The sequence below is a fragment of the Pezoporus occidentalis genome, unplaced genomic scaffold (genome assembly GCF_034315485.1).
Source record: "Pezoporus occidentalis ecotype Australia unplaced genomic scaffold, CSIRO_AGI_Poc_V1 ctg78, whole genome shotgun sequence".
Classification (NCBI taxonomy): Eukaryota; Metazoa; Chordata; class Aves; order Psittaciformes; family Psittacidae; genus Pezoporus; species Pezoporus occidentalis.
In genome coordinates this window covers 1,819,308-1,840,920 of record NW_026916137.1, presented here as the reverse complement: position 1 = coordinate 1,840,920, position 21,613 = coordinate 1,819,308, and the positions used below count along the sequence as shown (strand labels likewise).

Sequence of the window (21,613 nt, the reverse complement as noted above, 5' to 3'; positions counted from 1 at the left end):
CATCAGTGCTGGGCTAATTTTAGGAGGTGGGGTAGAATTCTATTTCTGCATTCATTTAATTAGACAAACATGAAATCCTTGCTGAGGTCAGCAGGAGTTGCATATGCTGGGTGCTTGAGGAGGTGTCTGGCTTGATAACTTAGAACAAGTGCCAGAAGTTTGAAACTCTTGCAGCAGCAGCACTGGAAAATAGGGTTGCTGTCTAAAAGAAAAATCCTTTGGTTCAGAAGAAATTGTTTGAATCACATGAAGGACTAAGATTCTAAACTTGAACTAATTTAATTTCTCCCTAATTATGAGCTATATAAGGGGAAAAATTGTTCAGGATGTTGGCAGAGCTTGCAGTGTTGGCACTTTGCTCACTCAGTGCCACTGGAACTAATGTGAGTGGGAAAAAGTGGTCCCTGTGCTGAATTGCAATAGCTTGTTAGCAGGTGGGTATTCTGCCTTACCAGCAGATCAGGTGGGGAGACTTCCATCAGGGTCTAGCTAGTGCCATTAGTCCTTCGTCCTTGTAAGCATTAAAAGTTCATTGCTTGCCACCCCAAAGTCTAGGAACATAGATTGTAAAGAAGTGAAAAGTTGTTAGTTAAGATGACTTAGAGCATTTTATTCTTTCTCTAGATGTACAGGGGCTTTCAGATAATGCCACATGTTCAGTACATCTACACAGAAGCCTCTGAGAGTCTTTGTGGAGTCAAGCTGGAGGTCAACAAGTACCAGTATCTAATTACAGGTAAAGGACAGTGTACTTCTTTATATACAAAACCTCTTCTGTTCTAGACATACATCTGCTAAGGGTAGACATGGGCATGGGCAGCTGTGTAGACAGCTCTATGTGCAGCTTCCCAAGTGTTAAGATGTTCAACAGTATGTTAGTGTTCAGTACTCTTTAATGCTGAGAGTCATTTCACTCTCTAGATTTCCCTCTCTTTTCTAAAGTATCTCATATACCCAGTCTTGTCATGACAAATATGCTGTGTGACAGTCCACAGCTGTTGATTTGTACCTGAGCTGGCACGTCTGTCCCATACAACTGGTTGCTACTCAGCTGTGCCAGAAACGGAAGATACCTTTTGGAATGAGCTGCAGAAATGCAGGCTGCTGAGATGGGGAGATGCAAGGAGATAAAGGTGTAGCAGTTGCCAAGTTTTCTTTCTAGTGAAGGTATTAATTCACTTTGCTCTGTTGTTAAGAGGAGCTTGACAGCATTACTCACTTGCATGTTGTTGGTGCTTACAGCTGGCACAACAGTCCTATAACATACAGAAGGTGCTGTAATCTTGCTGGCCAGAGATGCCTGAACCAGTTAATAAAAAGAAAGCAGTTGCTGAGCAGTGACTGAGGCCAAACATATTGAGAGCATTAGCAGTATCAGGAAACGAAAAAAGTGCTTGAGCTGAGAAGTGCTAACTTGTGACCATGTCTCTGTTTTCAAGGCCGTGTGTATGAAGGGAAGGTTTACACTGGCCTGTGCAACTGGTATGAGAAATGGGACCGGCTGACTCTGTCCCAGCGTAAAGGACTGAATCATCGTTATCATCTGGGTTGTGGATGCAAGGTATGTGTGTCTAATTAGGTGTCATTAAGACATTCAAACCCTAGAATTCTGTTTCCCCTGGCTGGTAGTATCAATGATGCTGGTGAACAGCCAGGAAGAGAAACGGAGCACAACAAGTTTTACAGGGAGAAAGTAAAGCTCAGCTGTAGTGCTGAGACCAGAGAAGAAACAATCCAATAAAAGTGCAGAGTCTATGCCTTTTTAATGCCCTGTTGGAGTTAATTGGGGTTGTGGAAGGCTTTCAGAATCCATGCAGAATCATTTGCAGGTGAATGAAATCACGTACCAGAGGCTTGGCAAGATATGTCCAGCTTTTTTCCTGTGCAAACATTTTGAGCGCTTAAAACCTACAGCCTGGCACTGGAACTGAGATTTTTGCTCATGGCCCCAGGCCTGCAAAAACATAAGACACAAGCTCAACTTTTCTACACCTAAAAAGCCCTTTTGACTCTAGAATTACCTGTGTATGTGAAGCTAAGCACACGCTTATGTGCTAGCTGAGCTGAGGCTGAATTTTGGGTTAGAAAGTAAGGTTTGTGGGTGTGGAATTTTGAGTCCCTTGACTCTGGTAAAAAGGCATTTTACGATGTTTTTCCATGTACCTTTACCTGACTGCTTTTTACAATTGCAGATTAGGCCCTGCTACTATTTGCCCTGCTTTGCAACCTCCAAGAATGAGTGCATTTGGACAGACATGCTCTCCAACTTCGGCCACTCGGGATACCAAGCGAAGCACTATGCCTGCATCCAGAGGGTGGAAGGTTACTGCAGCTGGTACAGAGGATGGGCGCCTCCGGATAAAACGATAATCAATGCCACAGATCCCTGAGCACGCTATCCCTTCCTTATCTCCCCTCTCCCTTACTTGTGGCTGATCTTCCTTTGGACACTAACTCTTACCAGATCATGATGATGACAATGAAATTAGTGCCTGTTTTCATGCAAATTTTAGCACTTCGAACACTTAAAAAAAAAAAAAAGGAAAAAAAAAAGAAAAGAAAAAATGTCTGTGCTACCTTACTGAATTTGTAGTCACCTTTTCCATTTTTTGATACCACTCATTTTGATCAGATGACATTTGGGAGCTTACTTTTGCACACCAGAGGGAAAACGGGAGGGAAAAATAAAAGGCAAAAAAGCAAAAAAAAAAAAAAGCAAAAAGCTGGAGCTCTTGCTCTCTTACACGTATCATTAGCTGTAGCAATATAATCTCTATTTTTTTAGGAAAACAAAAATCTAAAAACTATGCCAGTTAGGCACTATATTCTTCTATGCGCTGGCTTCCCATCACCCCTCCTCATGTGCTAAGTGCTGAAAATACGTAGACAAATCTATTTGAAGGAAAACAGGATCCATTAATCAGATTGGCAAATGAAGCAAACTGAAAAGAAACCCAGCCTAAACTGTGGAAAAAATGACATCCAGAAAAATCCTCCTCTATGGGAGAGATTGGCAATGTGATTGACTCCAGCAGTGGGAGAATTCACCTGGTGTCTGACAGCATCATCTGGTAAAAGCATTGTGGACTGATTGTCCTAGCTCATTCAGTCACAGTGTGGATGCAACAGCACATTTAAAGTTCTGGCTTTCTCCAGAACAAAAGAAAGAGTATTTTGTATTTTTGTTGCTGTTTAAAAAACAAAAGCCCCATCCCTATTTTCAGGGAGGTAAATCTGCCTACAGCAGAACAGATGAAGTGCTGTGCCATCCTGTTTTGAGCAGCATTGGCCCCTGAATTTTTTGCAGCTTAGCTTCTACAGCAAAACCAGCTTGTGAACACCTTCAACCAAACAGATGCAAAATGCCAACTGTAAATCAATCACATAGAAGAGGGAAAGGGGAGACTTGCTAGAGCTCTTACTATTAAAAACAAAAGAAGTCTATTGCCAAAATAGTGTTTTGCTGAACTAAGATGTATATACACATAATGACATAAGCTATTTTTGACAGGACATGGAATTTTTTTGGCGTTGTAAACAAAAGAATGGTTTGATTGTGTTTTAAAGACAGAAATATTGACATTCCGAGTCAGTGAGTTGTTTTTAAGATAATTGAAGCTCCAGTGTATCTGCAGTAGTGGCTACAGTCATTGTTTCCTCTGTACCTCCCTGCGCCACAGTTCCTCCCCTGCAGCTACACTAGCTGCATCTGTTTATATAGTGAAAGGAAGTGGGTGAGGCACTACGCAAGGAAAAGTGGTCTCCTAATAAGTGCTGGCTGGGATCATAAAATCTCAGCTGCCCAGAGGATTCCTTCTGTGTCAAGTGCTGTGTTTCCCTCTAGGCACCGTTAAGCATAGCTCTCTGCATGTGCTCATACCATGTCCTGCAGTGATGTGGGAGGAGGAGCCTTACTGTCTTGTGCTTTGCTGTTGACTGGAGAAGTTTTTTTCGTTCTATTTTGTTTTTTATTAAGAAAACTATAATATAATTTTTCTTATCAAATAAAAGTATTTTAAGTTTTAATGATGGTGAAGAAGGGGTGCTGACGAAATGGGTGACTTGAGTTTTGGATGGGGAGGGCTTGGGCAGGGAGAAGATTATGCTTAACTTCATTTTTGTATTATTATGATTATTTATCTTAAGTTTCCATATATCTTCAGTTCATTCCACTTAGAAAGCAGAGCTGCCACCAGCAGGAAAAAGCATTGCAGTGATTCTAGCTCAAGGCAATACAACATTTTAGAGTCAGTGACCTCAATTACTGGGGAGTTGTTTGGGACCTCTTTGCCAGAAGGAAAAGAAGGGGTGTCTGAGATGGGCCTTGATGCAGTTTAATGTTCCTACATCCTCTGAAATGCCCCATTTACTAGAGATGATTGTTGCAGGAAAAAGCATGTAGCTTCATGTTTGACATGAACTTTAAAGGGCATTTTCAAAGAGTTGGTGTAAGAGGTGCCTAGATCTGCTGTGTGTTTTTTGTTTCAAGCTGCTTAGTGGCAACACAGCACCATACACATTGAAAGTGTTGGATTTTCCTGTGCTTCAGGCTTGGAACACTTTTCAGAAGTCCTCTTCCCAGTGACTACTCCTAAATTGCATAGGATCATGTTGTGGGTCAGAATGTCGCCTCTTTTGGCAGAGTACAAGCCTGGGCTTTGGTCATAATGGGACAATCTCTGTTCAAGCTGTGCACAGCTGACAAAATCTCTGAGAGTCACTGAGGACGGAGTGGAGTCACCCTCACTGTTTGCATCGTGTGGAGTCAGCATCGCCAGAGATGGCCATCCCCAGGCTCAAGATGACATTGCAAAGCTGACGTCTCTTTGAGCTGCAGCCACCTTTCATGGCTTTGGAAGGCTAAATGAAAATGCCCCTCGGTGCAGTGAAGTGTTGATTTGAATTTTCATTATACTGCAGCTCTGCATATTTTACCTATCACTGATCCATTTAGCTAAGCTGAGACATCACAGTATTGCACTCAAATTATTGTGAGAATATTTGCATTCTAGTACTAAGAGGACATGTGTCCCTAAGTAGGATATAATATAGCTATGTGCTTTGTGAACAACAAACCAGCAGATGCATTACCAGAAAATGAAGTGTATTCCCATTTTATATTGCAGATGGTGAAATATTTCTGAGATGCAGACAGCTAGAACAGCAGGGGTAGGGATTTGGTAGCAAATCTTTCCCCTTGCTGTGTAAAGAAACAGTTGCTAAGGCTTTTAAAAATGTGGAGCCAAAAGGAGGGGGGAGAATCCAGTAAAAATACATTTCTTTTGGGAGGCTTCTTGATTTTGTTTCTGTGCATGCTATCAGGGACATCGGTTTCTTGGGCTAAGCTTTAGATTGTGCTTCTGTTAAGAATCTGAATGAAGGCTCCCTTGAAATGGGATGGGGCCTTTAAATGGATTGAAGAGGCTCTAAATCAGACTCAAAGACTTCTTCCTTTCTATCTGCTCTCCTTTTTTCTGTCTTGCTAAGTCACTTCTGCCTGCCAATGGACAAAACTCTGTCCCTCCTTACAGCGGACCATGCAATATGCGGGAACACGAGGCATGGTGATGTGAGGAGGCAGGTGTGAAGTTCTCCCCAAACTGTTAGGCTGTGGGGCATACAATGCTTTGCAGCAGCACAGGTATCTTCCTGTCACCTCTGACAAGCTCCTCACTTCGCCCCATAGCCTAAGGTCAGACTCAGTGGCACAGCTCATGTGAGCATGACCTTTGGACACATACAGAATTAGGGCTTCCCCCCTCCATGCTTTAGATATACCAACATTATTAAAAGTACTTTTTAAAATGCATAGCTCATTTCTAGACTGTTGCTGATGGCTTTCTGATTTACAGATATTTCCTTTGGAGTGTTTTTCCCTTTAGAATTACAAAAAAACTATGAAAAAATATATTGACTGTTTGGGAAAGATGGGATTTGATTTGCCTTTTCCGAAATGGAGGGGGTAGGGGGCAAAGGGAGACTTGTGTGTGGAGTACCTTGAATACAGTTCTCCTGTGCGAGGCTTCTGCCTCCCCTGCATAGGACAGAATTGCCGTTTAGGTCTAACTTTCCCATGTTTTGAAGAGTTATATGGCCCTTCAGGCAGGACTATTCTAAAACCTAAATCTATGTGGCTGTATCCCATTCATACTTGGCTGAAGTGAAATGCTACCTCACATTGAAGGGCAGCATTCTGTTGTGTTTTTTACAGTAAAGACTGTTTGAAGTAAAGGGCTCCATGGGAACAAGTTTCTATTCTTTCAGATGTCTCTGAAAGTGTATCTCACTTGCTATGTATTTTATAGCTTAGAAGGGCAGAACAAAATTTAGTGAACTGCAAAACCCTTGTCTTTTTTAGAATAAGTGGCTTTTGGGGCTACCAGTCTTGAGAACAATCTTTGCAATCCACTAAACATTTGCTGCTGCTTTGCCTGTACTGGCTTTTCCTTCTCTCTGTCACTGTCCTTCCTTCATAGAGCTGCTCTGCTGTTCCTGATAGTCATGGAAACTTGGGGAGGGAACCAAACCCGTGTGAAAAATCTTGTCCAGAAGGAATGTATTTGTTGCTAAATTTTCTAGCACTGTTTACAGTTTTCCTCCATGTTATTTATAAATTTTATATTCAGTGAATGTATATTGTCTTTTAAGGTAATGTTGCATAATGTTCACTTTTTATAGTGTCCTTTTATTCTAAACAGTAAAGTGGTTTTATTTCTATCACAGACATTCTGTCTCTGCTTCACTTCTGTTAGTTTCTGTCCACTTCAAGTGTACACAAACAGATTTGTAAGTGGATTTATTAATTTCCTTCCCTTTTGTGATACCGTTTTATTGGACCCAGAGCAGATACTCCACCTCTGGCAACTCTTTCACTTTGGTGAAGATCCTTCCAGCAGTCCTTCCCTCTTTTTAGGAGCTTGATTTAAGAATTATTATTGGGGTCATAAGCTCAGGAGAGGTGAAATACCCCGTTTGAAGTTAATGTATCCCACTTGTTAACTGACCATAGGGGGTCACTACAGAGCAAGGCAGTCATTATGGCTGTCATGTAGCACCAGTAGGCCCTCGGAAGAACAGTTGCCAGATCGCTGTTAATTCCAGTAGACAGATCACTGGGGGGAAGGTTAAATGGTGTGTGCCCGTGGCAAAGGAAAGAAAGATTCATCTTTCAGATCTTCTCTGCTGTGGAATGTCAAAGTCTTGTGTGCGCTTTTTAGGCTTGCTGTTTTAAGGCTGGTTAAAAATGCGCTGTTGTCTCGAGTTGGAAGCTTCAGAAAAAGCGTTTTCAACTAAATTAAAATGCTTACAGAAAGGTCCCTACTCTTAGAAATTTCCTTTATCTCACTTTTACTATAGGAAAGTCTCTACATGGATGAAAGAATGAAACAGATTTTTGATATGTTCTATGTTTAATCTAAAGGTTTTAAGAGTAAGATTTGGAACGTTTTGGACATAGAAGGATGAGGATGTCTTACGTGAGACCTCCATTGCTTAAAGTTTATCACGTTGCAAAGAGGTAAAACCATAACACTAGTTATAAACACTTCCAGGGGGTCAGCCATCAAAGGACCACAGCGTATTTTATGAGTGCTAACTGGTACAGCTTGAAAATGCCTCCAGGAAAGGGAAGAAAAAGAGTGGGAAAGAGGGATCATTATATTCCTATTTGACACATGGAGAAGTTGATGCGCAGCAGGCAAGCAACTTTCAGAGGTGCTTGGTGGAGGATGACTGCAGCGGAGTTTACTTGGTGTAAGCATTTGCCCTCTCAGCCTCTCACAGCCCGAGATGCTGTGAAGGTGCCCCCAGATAAGATCTAGAGAAGTTGTGTAGATTCATTCTGTGAGGTAAACACCCCCAACCTGGAAAAGGCTGGCCTGAATTTGCTGAAGTGGAGTGTTGCTTGTGTAAATGTTTGGAAAGTGATTGGTTTAAACAAGATTACTCAAACATGCTTGTCCACTATAGTGTTTGCATTCAGATGACATTATCTACAGTTTCAAAACATTCCTGTATTCTTTTGGAAGTAAGCAATAGCATCTGCAGGTATTTGATCAGTTATAAAGATAATAAATATATGGAGTTAAGATCAATACTCTGATAAACCAAACTACTAGGCTGGTAACAAATGTGTTTACATGCCAAGGAATCAAGAACAGTATTCCCAGACAAGAAAATGATGCTAGAAGTGCTGGGTAATATATTTGCAACAAAAACCTTAATCAACTCTTTCAAAATTACCATTCCCAAAGTAATGGTCACAAAAATCGTAAGTGTTCTGAAGCATCGCATGCCACAAACCCCACTTCATAAATCAGCAGGAATTATATGCAACAGGATTTATCAACTATTTTGTCTTAAATGTTTGCAACAAACTGTCACGTAGTGTTGAAGGACCATCCATATCTTGAGTAACACAGCTCATACCACTGTGTTTCTTGCAGTGTATGTACATGACTGCACTTACCTTTGTGATGTGCCTGTGAAATACGGAAGCGCTGCTGTCCACACAGCATTGGTAGAGACCAGAGTATTGGAGCAGGGAGATGGACTGTTACTTCAAGGTATTCAGGTACATAGGGAGCACCAGTGGGATTTTTCCCAAGTTGGGAGTGAAAATTCATGAAGGATTAGTCATCCTTTTAACCCAGGGAAAACAAGAGGCAGGAACAGTTTTAAACAAAGCCACTTGCTTTGCTATGTTGCCCAGGACTAAAGGCACCTAGGCAGGTATCTTTGCAGGGGTTTGGTACAGTGCCCAGCAGGCACACAGGACACTAAGTGTTTAGATGTTGACAGGAAGAATAGACCCCAGAGCCACTGTGCAAAGGACTATTACAAGCTGAAACAAACTGTTTTTTAAGAGCTCCCCTTTACTTCGAGACCCTAGTCAGGCTGATAAATGTTTCATGGATGGCAATCATGTGACAGATAGACCAAGCAAACTGACATTGTGAAAGAAACACCTCATATGGCCCATGTCCCGAATCGTCAACATATTTTAAACAATTCCAGGAGGGGAAAAAGTCCACTTTATCTGAATGATTTCTTTCTCTAAGGGATGAGCTTTTGTTGACTAGATTTTACGAGCAATTTTTGCTTTGGTTTCAAGCCTGTTCTCATTTTTCACTTTTTCAGGGTTCATACATGACCTGGGGAGGGCTGGGCAAGAAAGGAACGAGGTTCCACAGCAGTGACTTTTGCATATTGCTTTTTAGCTAGTAACTCCCTGTAAGTAAAATTGAGACTCTTCCCAGCATTCCCACTGCCACCTCTCGTGCCCAGCTTGTATTTGTTGATTCTCCCCCATCTATGGTGGCATCAGAAGAAAGCAAAGGTACTCACCATCTGCTTATGGCTTGGGAAGAATGTTTGGTCCACAAGGGGAAACTTCTCAGGACCCAGCGAGTTGAAGATTTTGATGAGCTGGGAGAACTTGGGGTGAGGGAGGAGGAACAAAAAACAGACACAGTGGGTGTCAGTGACTTACTGTGTAATAAGTAAGTTCTTGCAAAATGTTCTGATACTGGTGGGGGAGTTGTGAGTGAGTGAAATATGTTGTTGTGCCTTTCCCACCTTGCTTTCTTGGCCTGAGAAAATATAAAGTTGCTGTATTTACCCAGGGCTAAGCCAGCCTGTGTACACAAACCTTGGACTGAGAGAGCAAAGAAGGGGTTCAAGAGCCAGAAAGGATCAGATTGGATTTAATTACAGATCTGGTATGAACAAGCTGCGCTTTCCAGTTGTGGCTGGGGAGAGAGTGGGGGGCCCTTGGTAGAGGAAAGGGCTCAGAGGAGTGACCAGGCAGGAAATCAGTGCCACCACTCATGAGCACAGGCAAAATAAATTAAAGCTCTTCTCTGGATCTCTGCCCCACAACCAAATCAAAGCAAGGCACATTTCTTCATTGTGCTGAAGGGAAGGAGAATTGCTAAGGCACAGAGATGTCTAGAGGGAATTGACAGTGCTACCTGGATTGGCTATTAAACCAAGGAAGTGTGAGTCCACTGTCAATCATAATTGGCATTTATTATGAACCGAGGGTCTCTCAACAGCCCCCGGTGCATGGCAGGAGAAAGACGTCATCATCTGCTAGCCCTGTCCCAGTGAGGTCTGAGGGAGGTACCAGTCTGTGAGGGTGATATCTAGAGAAAGCAGTATGTAACATTGAGGGGGAAAGAAACCGTGCTGGTATTTCATGTAAAAGGTGCCGTTGTCCCCACCTGTCAGCTTGAACTTCACCATTATCATTACTATTATAAACTATTTATCATTCAGGGTTGTTCCCAGCCAGACACAAAACTCCCCTTGGCAGGACTGAGTTTTGATTCCAGGTTCCAAAACTCCATCAGAAGTGCCGTACAACAAATTCTTGCTCAACATCAGCCATCTGTGAAGTGAGCAGACTATTCTGTACACTGTATTCAGCCTCCCTGTTCAATCTATCATTGATCAGCTGGAGGAAACCCCAGAGCTCTATGAAAAGAACTTAACAACCATGACATAAAATGTTGCTGAAGCAGGGTTGATTTACCAAAGAGAATAAGAGGTAATACATCCCAGAAACCTTTTGGATCACAGGAGCAACTTAGATTCTTTACAATCACACATCTAACCATCCTACTTTCTCTCTGAAGAGGTACAGCCCCATTACCTTGGACAATGCTGAGCTGGCAGTGCTGCTGGTGAAGTGGTTAGACTGGCAGCCTTGCAGAAGGGGGAATAGTTAGGATTGGAAAGGACCTTAAGATCATCTAGTTCCAACACCTTAAAGCTGAATGAAGTAGCTTGATTATTTTCATCGATATTAAGAAAATAAAATGATTGAGGATTGCTCCATGAATAAGGATTTTGGTTCCTGCTTGCGCTGGTAGATGTGACTATTCCCCACTGATGTCCTATTTGCAAAGTAACTCACAAACTGAATTTAGTTTCAAAGACACCCCAGAATTTGATAAAATCAAGTTAAATTAATAAAAGTCTCCAGTCTGGGCTAAGAGTCACTGTTGCACAAGTTCCTTCAAGTTTCTCATCAAATGGATGCATTTGTCTTGAAGGAAATCTTTGTGTCACCTGAGGGAGGTAACACACAATTTAAGGGAAGGAGACAAGGGAAAAAGGGAAAGGCAAGAAAGCCTTTTTTTCCTCCCAATAGCATCAGCTGCCTCATCTTACATATTCTGAGCACTTCTGAGCAATGGCTGAAGCCAGTGTATGTACCCGCAAGGTTACATTGCAGATAAAGAGGGAGTTATGAAAACATTTTCTGCTGAGTTGCTACCTTAAGGGTTCCTGTCATGGTCAGTGGGCCAGTTAAGCAAAAGCATTTCTATATAAGAAGTTGAAACTTCACTTGGTGGTGGCGAAGAAATACCCTTTTGTGAGTTAAAGGGTGGTATGGGTGTGAAAGCCAAAATGCATCCAGTGTGCAAAAGCTGAGGCTGCAAGGTGTGTGCCAGAGCTGAAGGGGCAGCTGCCAGCAGATCTGCAAACAAATGTGAAGAATTCCTACCCTAATCTCATAGGTTAAAATGTGGCATTTAAAAAACCCCAGAAAACATCAAGAGGTGGCATATCCCATCACTGACACCCCTCCCACCCTGCATCAGCAGATAAGAGAAAAACTCCCCATGTAGAATGATTATTGTTGGCAAAGAGGGTATTGATGTTGGGGAGGGAGGACAGCTTGCTCCTCTTAACTACTTGCACTAGATCTGCACATCCTAGAGAAGAAAAATAAAGGCCTGTTTTGACTAGGAAACTGAGCAAACAGGGCTTAAAAATTAAACAGAATGAGGCAGAGACAGGGAGAGGAGGAAAAACACCCTGGCTGTGAGCAGCACATACCCCTTGGTGCCCGTGAACGCAGCACTGGTGAACCATGGACATACATTTATCCTAGGAAAACAGCTCTGACAAAATAACTGGAACAACTGTGCAGCTGACAGAGAGTGTTCGGACTTGTTCCTTGGAGTTCCTTTTGAAGCATACAGCTCTTGGCTGTTGCTGAAATAGCAAGTTTCATAGGGACAGATGAGAGGCTCAGCCATCTGGAAGGCTCCTCCATCGGCCAAGCATGTGAAAAGGTCTGACCTTGGTATTGACCCTCATGGGAAAATTCCCTCCTTTTTGCTATCTTTTTTTCTGCCAGTTGTTAGGGACAGGATTTTGGCAAAAAGATACCCCTGTTACATGGTGCAGCAGCCTCTTAGATACCTGATAGCAGGGCTCAAGTAGCACCTCCCAGTGCATTTTAGGTGGATTGGAATGTTACTATCAGCAGTTCAACGAGATGTAACTGCCCCTTCCACATTTTGGTATCAGTTCTTACTTGCTGAGGTTCCACTTATTTTAGTGAGATTGTGGCCAAACTTCAGAGCAAGACATGGGGCAAGGCAATGTGGGACAGTCTGGTCTTAAGTACCCAGAAGAGGGTCCAACAGCCTTGCCTGGCTGGTTGGACACCCGAGTTACTTATGGGGAGTCTTTATAGAGAAATAAAAAGGTCCATTTGGAGGATCTACTTTGCTCTTGTGAGACCCCACCTGAGTTCCATGTGCAGTTCTGGTGTCCTTAACATAATAAGGACATGGAGCTGCTGGAGCAAATCCAGAGGAGGCCACGAGGATGATCAGGGGACTGGAGCACCTCCCATATGAAGATAGAGTGAGAAAGTTGGGGCTGTTGAGCCTGGAGAAGAGAAGGCTGTGTGGAGACCTCATAGCAGCCTTCCAGTATCTGAAGGGGAGCTGTAGGGGTGCTGGAGAGGGACTCTTAATCCGGGACTGTAGTGATAGGACAAGGGATAACAGGTTCAAACTTAAACAGGGGAAGTTTAGGTTAGATGTAAGGAAGAAGTTCCTTACTGTAAGGGTGGTGAGGCACTGGAATGGATTGCCCAAAGAAGTGGTAAATTCTCCATCCCTGGTGGTGCTCAAGGCCGCGTGGGACAGAGCCTTTGACATGGTTTAGTGTGAGGTGTCCCTGCCCACAGCAGGGGGGTTGGAACTGGATGATCTTAAGGTCCTTTCCAACCCTAACGATTCTATGATTCTTTGTTCTCAAGGCCTTCAGGTATCTTATATCCCTTGACAGTCAATAAGTTTGGCTGGGAATCTCTTGGACTCTGTCAAGACTTCATGTTTCCTGCAGTTTTACAGATGCAAAACTTGCCTGGCAACTACGAATATTAACTGCATACAATATGAGCACTACTTTGAGCACATTTGGTATCACAACTTTTCTAACACAGAAATTACAATTACTGGTTGAGGCGTTGTCTTTAGTGTGCTTGTAACATTCTTTCACAATAATTCTTAAATCATCTTAAAAGTTAGATGTTTCTGTGCGTGTGAGACCCCCTGAATACTCTTTTTTTTTTTTCAGAAATGCCTATTGCAAACTGCGCCCACATTTAACGCAAATTTTAACCTTTGAAGAAATTTGTGTGTTTCAGTACTGGAAACCTGGCAAATGTCATTAAGAAATGGGGCTGCATGTTTGAGTAAACTCAAACCCCAAACTCAGCTGATTGTAATTAGAGTTGCTGAAAAAAAACATCGTTGCAAATTGCCAAGGAAAAACAGTCTCACTTCCATCCACCCTCCAGAAAATCATAAACATTTCTATGAAATGGAACCATTTTTGGAAAGAATAAAAAGGGAGAGTGAAAAGCACATTTCCCAGGGGTATTTAGTTTCGTTTCTTCATGTACCTCAACTGTTTTCTAGGTCCAGAAAGTTTCCAGTAATCTGTGGTAAGCAGATCCCTTATTTCGAGATGCCTGTTTTGCAATCAGAGTGGAATATGCACCGGAGTACTCTGTCCCTATCTCTAAATGAGGTAGATACCGCAAAATCAGTTTTCTCATTCTGCTGCCTCTGAAGCTTTCTGCCCTCAAATGCTCCATCACAATTTCTACGAGCTTCAGCCTCGTAAAATGTCCAGGGTGCCGAATACCAGCTCAGGTCCCATCTGAGCTCTTAGATTACCCTGTGCACTACAGTCGTGTTTGGGGGTTATGTGTGTGCAAGGGCAGTAGGGAAAGGAGGCATTTTTGCAAACGTATTTTAAGTGTTTACAAGTGGTTTCCCTGACTTGTCTAGGAAGGTTGTCTGTGCCAGCTGTATTCCCCATGAGGAAAGCATGGCACAACTGCACCCAGAATAGCTACAGCCAAGTTCCTGGCAGAGCCAATTTCTCCCACACTGCCTTGCCAGCCCTACTTTTTCTTCTCTTTTCTTTCTTTTTTTTTTAACCCAATGTGCTGAGTTTGTTTGTTTTCTTTTATTTTAGGCTCCTAAAAATAGGCCTGTCACATCTTGAGTCCCTTGTACACCATTAGAAACATAATTACAAGGCATGAGTTGAAAAATGCCAACTAAATCCTGACTGACTCAACCCCAAAATCAGATAGGATAAACCACAGGGCTGTCTTCCTCAGCAAAAGACAGTGTAAAGGCGGAAGCTCTTTGTCTGGTCACCAGGGTCATAGAATCATAGAATCAACTCAGTTGGAAAAGACCTTTAAGATCACCAAGTCCAACTGTTCCCTCAGGACTGCCAAGGCCACCACTAACCCATGTCACTGAGGGACTCATCTACACGGTTTGTGAACACTTCCAGGGATGGTGATTCCACCACTGCCCTGGGCAGCCTGTTCCAATGCCTGAGCACCCTCTTGGTGAAGAAATTGTTCCTAATGTCCAATCTAAACTTCCCCTGGCACAACTTGAGGCCATTTCCTCTTGTCCTGTCACTTGTTACCTGGGAGAAGAGACCAACCCCACCTCACTCCATCCTCCTTTCAGGTAGCTGCAGAGAGAGATAAGGTCCCTGGGAGCTTTCTCTTCTCCACACTAAACACCCCCAGTTCCCTCATCTGTTCCTCATCACACTTGTGCTCCAGACCCTTCACCAGCTCTGTTGCCCTTCTCTGGACACCCTGCAGTGCCTGGAGCACCTCCTTCCCTCCATCTTCACCAACCTTAGGGGCTGCAGAGCTGTTTCACGTATTTTAATTTCTCCTTTTTGGCTGTTCCATAGCAGTTTTGTTCCCTTTTTAAATACTTTATCCCAGAGGTGCTACCACCATTGCTAATGGGCTCAGCCAGTATTGAGACAGTTGGCATTGGCTCCATCTGACATGAGGGAAGCTTCTAGCAGCTTCTCATAGAAGACACCCTGGCAGGCCCCTGGCTACCAAAACCTTGCCACACAAACCCAGTATGACACTCTTTCCGCTTTCCTTCTGCCTCTTTCCCATACCTCTGTCATTCTAAATTCCTTTATTTTTTCCTAGACCTAGTGGCTGAAGAAATCATTTCTACATTTCTTGCCTTTCTTTTAGTATAATTTCCTCAGAACAAAGCAATAGCCAGGAAAAGTAGGAAGAGAAGACAAGTGCAGTTTTTACTTTTGCAAAGAATGGATAATCTTAGGCTGGGGCACCTGGTTACCACAAGTGTGCATCTAATAAAGGATGCTAGAAATAGCATAATTCAGATACCTTGTAAAAAAGCAAATGTTTGTTTTAAGGTATTTTTATTGTGTTTTGGTCAGGACAGAGACATGCTGCTATTGAGCTGATATTATCAATCTATTACTACTCACCTACTCTGCCTTACAAGTAAACTAAGTCTTGCTGTATTGTTAGCTGTTTGTGACACATTAGAGTTTGGGACAGGTGAAGCATCTTACTCAGGGTGAGGAAAGAACACCTTGACATAGTGCTACAGGGTTGGCAAAGGAGCAGTGTTGCTAGCTTTCCCCCCAAGAATTCCCAGCAGGATTCCTAAGGTATTTAGATGGTGTTTTTAACCTAAAGAGATGAATTCCCATGGCTGGAAGCTGAGTTTAGTGCTTTATTGGTACCAGCTTGACTTTGCAGTGTTGGCATGCAGTAGAGGTGGCTTGGCACTTACCACCCAGGGCTTGCTGCAGAAGTTGTAGATGGAGTAGAGGGAGTTGACCGTGTGGATGCCACCATACTGGAGGCCAATAATGAGGCTGCGGAAGTCCTCTCCCAGCGCCATGCTATAGGCATGCTGCCGAATCAGGACAAAGTCCGGCTTGAAAGATCTGCAAGAGACAAAGGGGATGAAGTTTTGTTTTCAAATGCTCACCAACACTTCCAGCCTCCCCTTGTTCCTTTTTCATCCTTCCCTTTCTTTTCATTAACATATGTTGCTCTCCTTTGGGCTGTTCGTCATGGACTGCTTGCATTTGGAGGTAACAAATCAAACAAAAAAATCTAGTCATCTAAAAGGGGAAAAATCCAACATAGCTGCAAGTGTGAGAGCACAGAATCAGGCCAAACAGATTCGCTGCAGTTTCCATGTCACTCAGGCATGCACAGGAACAAGCCACAAGCGGAGCCAAGGGTCATAAATTCACTGGTTGGGGGGATTCTCTTTTCTTTCTAAAAGCGTGGCCATATTTGGCAAGCTCATTGCAATGTGCGACACAGATGAGGGAGCAAGTTTATTTCCTGATGATTGAACTGGATATTGAAGCAATGCCCAGTGGGTGGGAAGATCATAAGGGATTTCAAAAAGCTATTGTACACATCCATACATTGACACACATTACCCCTTTAGTCAGTTTACTACATACGCAGCACATCCCAGGCTCTTACGGCTGTGAGTCAACAAGTAAAGGGCAGGCATGGTAATGTAATTAATCAAATGAGCAGAGTCCCTCATCCAGTGCTGTGACTCAGGGCATGGATTTCCAGAATATTATTTAGTGAGACTAGAGCTGGGACTCCTATGGTTCCACAGCAGCAAACACACAGAAAAGCAAGGTCCTTTTCTAGCTAAGCCAACAGGCGATGGATTGGCTTTCAAACAGCCAGATTTCATTCCTTGCTGATGCTGTGTCTTTGGAGCCATTCAGGAATCTCTGGGAACAGCAGCTGGAAAAGAAACTGTTCCCAAAATGGAGCTCAGCAGTTCGTTCTTGAAGGCATGGAGGGGGCTTTTCCACTGAAACAGAGGATTATTTTATACTTTAATGGAGGTTGCATCAAGGACATCGGAAAAATTTCCATACTGTATGAAAGTTTTTCACAGAAATGAGCTCTGTAACCAGGTCCCATTACCTCACTACCCTCGAACATTTTCCTTACTAAGAGACTATAATTTCTATCCTTTGGATGTATGATCTGGAAATACTTTGGGTTTATAGCCCCTATTTATATTTCCATCATTCTGGCAGGGAAATCTGAGATGGTGACTCTGGGACAGATTGTGGCAACAAACACTGTGTACAAGATCCAGTGACAGCTTTGTTGGTTTACAGCTGTTCATTTTGGGTTTTGGCCTTGGACTTTTGTTATCGCCAGAGACATGGTGAGGAGCATGCTCTGCTTTTGTGATGCAAGAGGCCAAGCTTCGGAAATGTTGTGATTCCCTCCCATGGAGAATTTTTAAACCCAGGCATGTTCCCTAATGTACTTGGCACCAAAGTTGGTGCTTTCCTCCAGCAAAGAAATGCATAATGAGCATTGGGAGGGCTGCGCTATCACTGTGCAGTTGATTTATGGACCTCCCTGATGTCAATGGGGGTGAAGAGAATGGTGCACCCCTGCTGAGAAACAGCAAGTGAATGAAAATCTTGGAAAGCTTGACTGGCTCCATTCTGCTGGATTTGCCATGCCGAAAGTACCCCAGAGGCAGGCACAGGTCCTCGGGAATCAGCTTCCTAGGACTAGGACTTGGTATGTACACTGAGTTACTAAAGAGTGGCAGTGCCCGGTGGGCAGGAGCTTCAGGCATGTCCCTCCTTCATCCAGCTTTCTAAGTGTACAAAGAAGAAAATGATCCCAAGTCTTTCACCAGGTTTGACTTAGGTAACAGCACTTACTGGGGCTGCAGGGTAATGGTTCAGACCATTGTCCCAGTCTCCCCAGAAGAAGCAGCAGTATTTGCCCTTGAACATTTCCCCAAATACCTCACTGTGGGGACGTGGTGCTGTGGTGGGGAGGAAGCAAATGCAAATGATCATGGCCAGCTCTGGGGTGGCAGGCAGTACACACAGCAGCTGAGAAATTGCCTTCAATGGCTTTACTTCTGCCAGCCAAAGGCTTAGGGAAAAAAGCTCTTGTCTGTACATATCCTGGCAAAGGAAGAGTTTTTCAACTTAGAAGATGGACACAAGAATACAGAATTGATGTAGAAAAGCCTATTCTCAAACTCTGCATCATGTAGGAAGGCAGAGCCCTCTCTCATGCAGACGATGAGGAGTGAATCTCTAAAGGGAAGGTGGACACTGAATCCCTGTTTTGAGCCGTGGGACAATAAAGATGTTCCCATGGATACTGAGAACAAGGCAGAGGAGTGCAGGGCCTGGAACTAGCTGGGAATAAACATCAGCTGGAGAGCCCTGGAGTCTGTGAGAGGTCTGTAACAGAGACACAGAGACCTGTGGCAATATGTGAGAAAAGGGGTTAGGAAGGATAGCAGGTAGTAAAAGGGAAATGAATAGTCAGGGTAGGAGTGGCAGTATGAAAACTGAATAACTGGGCGTACCAGTGATCTGGGGAGAAAAGTGTTCAAATGCTTCACACAAGAATTCTTGCTTTTTTTGGTAGGCAGTTACTTTTGCAAGCTCTTGCTCATTCTCAGAATGTAAAGCTTAAGCTAATATAGCAAGCTTTGGATTTGGAATAGCTAGTAGCATAACTGTTTTCTTTGCTATTTCAACCCAACCCAATAACATCTCCCATGTCAGGAACCTGAAATCCTTGGCAGACAGGTTAGGCAGAAGTCCCACATTTGAAACAGTTGCCAAAACTTTTTTGTGAGCCAAATTCAGTAGCACCTACTGTGCTGAGGTCCTTAGCACCCAAGTCCAGCAGGCATAGGATGGCTATGGCAGCAGCACATACCTTTCCTCTTCACTAGATCTGTCAAGCCAGTGGTTGGATGACCATGAGTGGTCTTGAGTACAAATGTACCTAGACTCCTGCTAAAGCCAGGTCATGGAAATGGGTTTAGTCACATAAAGAATGCAGGAGAGCCCCTTTGAACCTCTAATGGACAGGAAGATGGGACAGGTAAGTGGAACTGAATGTAAAACACATTTAAAGCATGTGGCTAATAAGCTGTGCTCTGCCTGTGGGCTGTGTGGCAGACACCTACCTGAAGCTGTGAATCTTCCTTAGCATGATAGCCAGATGAATGAAGCTTCCAAGAGAAAGCTGGAGCCCATCTTTGGCCACAGCCCTTTTATAGAAGCTTTTTCTCAGACCCCAAGGGCTCAGTTCTCATTTAGAATTCGGCCCTGGCAAAATAAAGGCCACTGAAATGCATGTAACACCTCCCCAGAGTGGTGTAGAGATTAAAGAATCCTTTGTTTAAAAAAATAATATCTGGGAGACTGGAAAATTTTCATTTTCAGATTGGAATAGCTGGTGAAATTTACTTTTCCTCTGGAATGGAAAGGAGCTTTCTTTTCAGCTTGTGTTGCCACTGCCATGCACAGCATGAGCCTTTCAGCACTCCAAATAGTGTACAACCAGACAGGACCCCCTCCCCCACAGAGTGAAGCAGCCTCCCCCAGGTCCCTTTGCTTTTCTCCTTTTGCATTTGCTTTCTTCTCCCAGATGATAGCCAAGGCACATGGCAGCCCCCCAGCCTATCTCTCCCCCTGGCAATAGAGATAGGCCAGTGAGTCAGTCACCCCTGGGCAATGGTGAGTATCTGGCTAGGAAGCTGCTAGTGCTGCCAGTCCTGAGCCTGGACTCCGGTTCTGTGGGGCAAGACGCTTGCCTGCATTTAACTAACTCTTTCCCAACTTGTTCTAGTGCATTTTAGCAGTATTTTTCTTTCCTGGCAGTAAAACTATACTTTAGAGATAAACCTAAGTATAAAGCCTGGATGCCAAATACCTCATAGGAAGAGGTCTGACCGCAGAACATGATTTCTTAGGTTGGACCCATCCACCCTTGAATCTGTGACAGTATTAGCTGTCGTGGAAATAGTTCTGTCAGAAATGACAAAAAAACTATATAAGAGATTGCTGATGTAAAATACAGAAATTAAACACGTCAGGAACTGCAGTAGCTATTCTGGTGCCCATATGTCTAACTTCTCTGAGAAGAGGATCAGCTCTGAAAAGATCATTGATAACATTTCTTTGCAGAAAGCAGGTCCCCAGTGTGCTTTGGTATAGAGAAGATGATGACAGCAAATCCTCCTGGGGGGTTTCATGCTTTATACTTCTGCGTATAATCCATAACTCTGGCTTTCTTCCTGGTCCTTTAGCTTTTCTTAAGCACAGAGAGATTTACGGACATGAAGAAAGAACACACAACAATAGCTTATGTTGCCAAAATACATTCTAATGATCCCTTCCACCGTGAATAATCAACTGTAGCCAAAGGGTAGACCTGCTTTATACTTTAGTACCATGATGGGTTTAGGCAGCTTTTCGCCTGTGCTGTAAGATGGGCTCTCCTGCTCTCTTCCTGAAAGAGTGCCAGTCTTACAAGACACTTCATCCTTTACATCAATAGAAAAAGATCTTCCCTGAGCACTGAAGATGCACATCTTCACTTCAGGTTCTGCCTAACCACCATTATTCAAGGAGTTTTTTAGTTCAGTTTTCTGACACTTCCCAGTGATCAGCACATTTTGAATAAGTTCTCTTCTAAAGCCTTTCCTATCTGCTTAGCACAACACGGACAGGGAGAAAAATGAATAATTAAACAATATGATACAAGCTTTGCATTACTGGCAATTGATGGAGCCTTCAGGCAAGATTCTGAGACACAACCCCAAGCTGTAAGTGGCTGCAGCTACCTGGGAAGTTTAATAATCCTTCCAGCTATGCAGTGCCTCCAATGCCCGAGAGCTAATAGAAAATGGCATATACAAATAGGAACACGTTCCTTTTGTCCTTTGCTTGGGTGTTATTAATATTTCTATTACATTACTGACAATATGAAATCTATGACATTTTCACTTATCACGATGTTAAATTTAATGTTATGTTGGATGCCATAGCAAAATGGGATATTTGTTAAGAAAAAAATCTCATTTCAGTCAAAACCTCCTGTCAGATTTTTCCAGAGAAAGAAGTAAACATGCCGAAGTTATTCAAAGAAGAATGAATGTGGTTATTTATATGAATAAGGTAACACAGAGCTGGTTTTAGAGAAAAAAGGAATCAACATAGAATAAAGAATGAACTCTCTTGACCAGGCAGGAGGAGAGGAGCACAGAGTATTTTGGGATGCTGTAAAAGCTGGGTTAAAACCACAGGGTGGGGGGGAGATCAGTTTTGCAAAAGCAGCAGAAACCAGGAATCATGGTTGCAGCAGAACCAGTACCACTATAAGCAGGCGAGGACACCCTGGAAGATGCCCTCATTTGCTTCTCAGCCACAGGCCAATGATCAATGAGCCATAAAATTGCATGTCACACACTCTCTGATCTGTACCATGGCAGTTTCCAAAGTCTGCCATATATATTACTTGTAAACTGGTCGGCCTTCACAGGGAGAAGCATGTGGACTCAGATGATGCCTCAAGTAGTACCAACCACACCTGCCACCAGCGGCTTGCTTTCAGAATGCTTGTGACACGAAGCTTTTACAGAAGGTGATCCAA

At 43.2% G+C, this 21,613-nt stretch overlaps 2 protein-coding genes across 5 annotated transcripts in view; one reads left to right on the top strand and one right to left on the bottom strand.

Moving 5' to 3' along the window:
- Positions 1 to 6,726, top strand: part of TIMP3 (TIMP metallopeptidase inhibitor 3) — a 38,548-nt gene extending 31,822 nt beyond the window's left edge. Inside the window, exons 3-5 of the mRNA XM_062602695.1 lie at positions 625 to 736; positions 1,440 to 1,561; positions 2,193 to 6,726. Of these exons, the coding sequence (XP_062458679.1) occupies positions 625 to 736; positions 1,440 to 1,561; positions 2,193 to 2,390 (432 nt within the window). The 3' untranslated portion in view covers positions 2,391 to 6,726. The remainder of the gene's footprint in view (positions 1 to 624; positions 737 to 1,439; positions 1,562 to 2,192) is intronic.
- SYN3 (synapsin III) overlaps positions 1 to 21,613 on the bottom strand; it is a 257,234-nt gene that overhangs the window by 125,137 nt on the left and 110,484 nt on the right. For all 4 annotated transcript variants that reach the window (XR_009961563.1, XM_062602685.1, XM_062602683.1 and 1 more), the window contains exons 5-6: positions 15,924 to 16,080; positions 9,346 to 9,435 (exon numbers count right to left, since the gene is read on the bottom strand). Coding sequence is in view for 3 of the 4 variants with exons in the window: in XM_062602685.1 (XP_062458669.1) it covers positions 9,346 to 9,435; positions 15,924 to 16,080 (247 nt within the window). In the remaining variant the exon portion in view is untranslated. The remainder of the gene's footprint in view (positions 1 to 9,345; positions 9,436 to 15,923; positions 16,081 to 21,613) is intronic.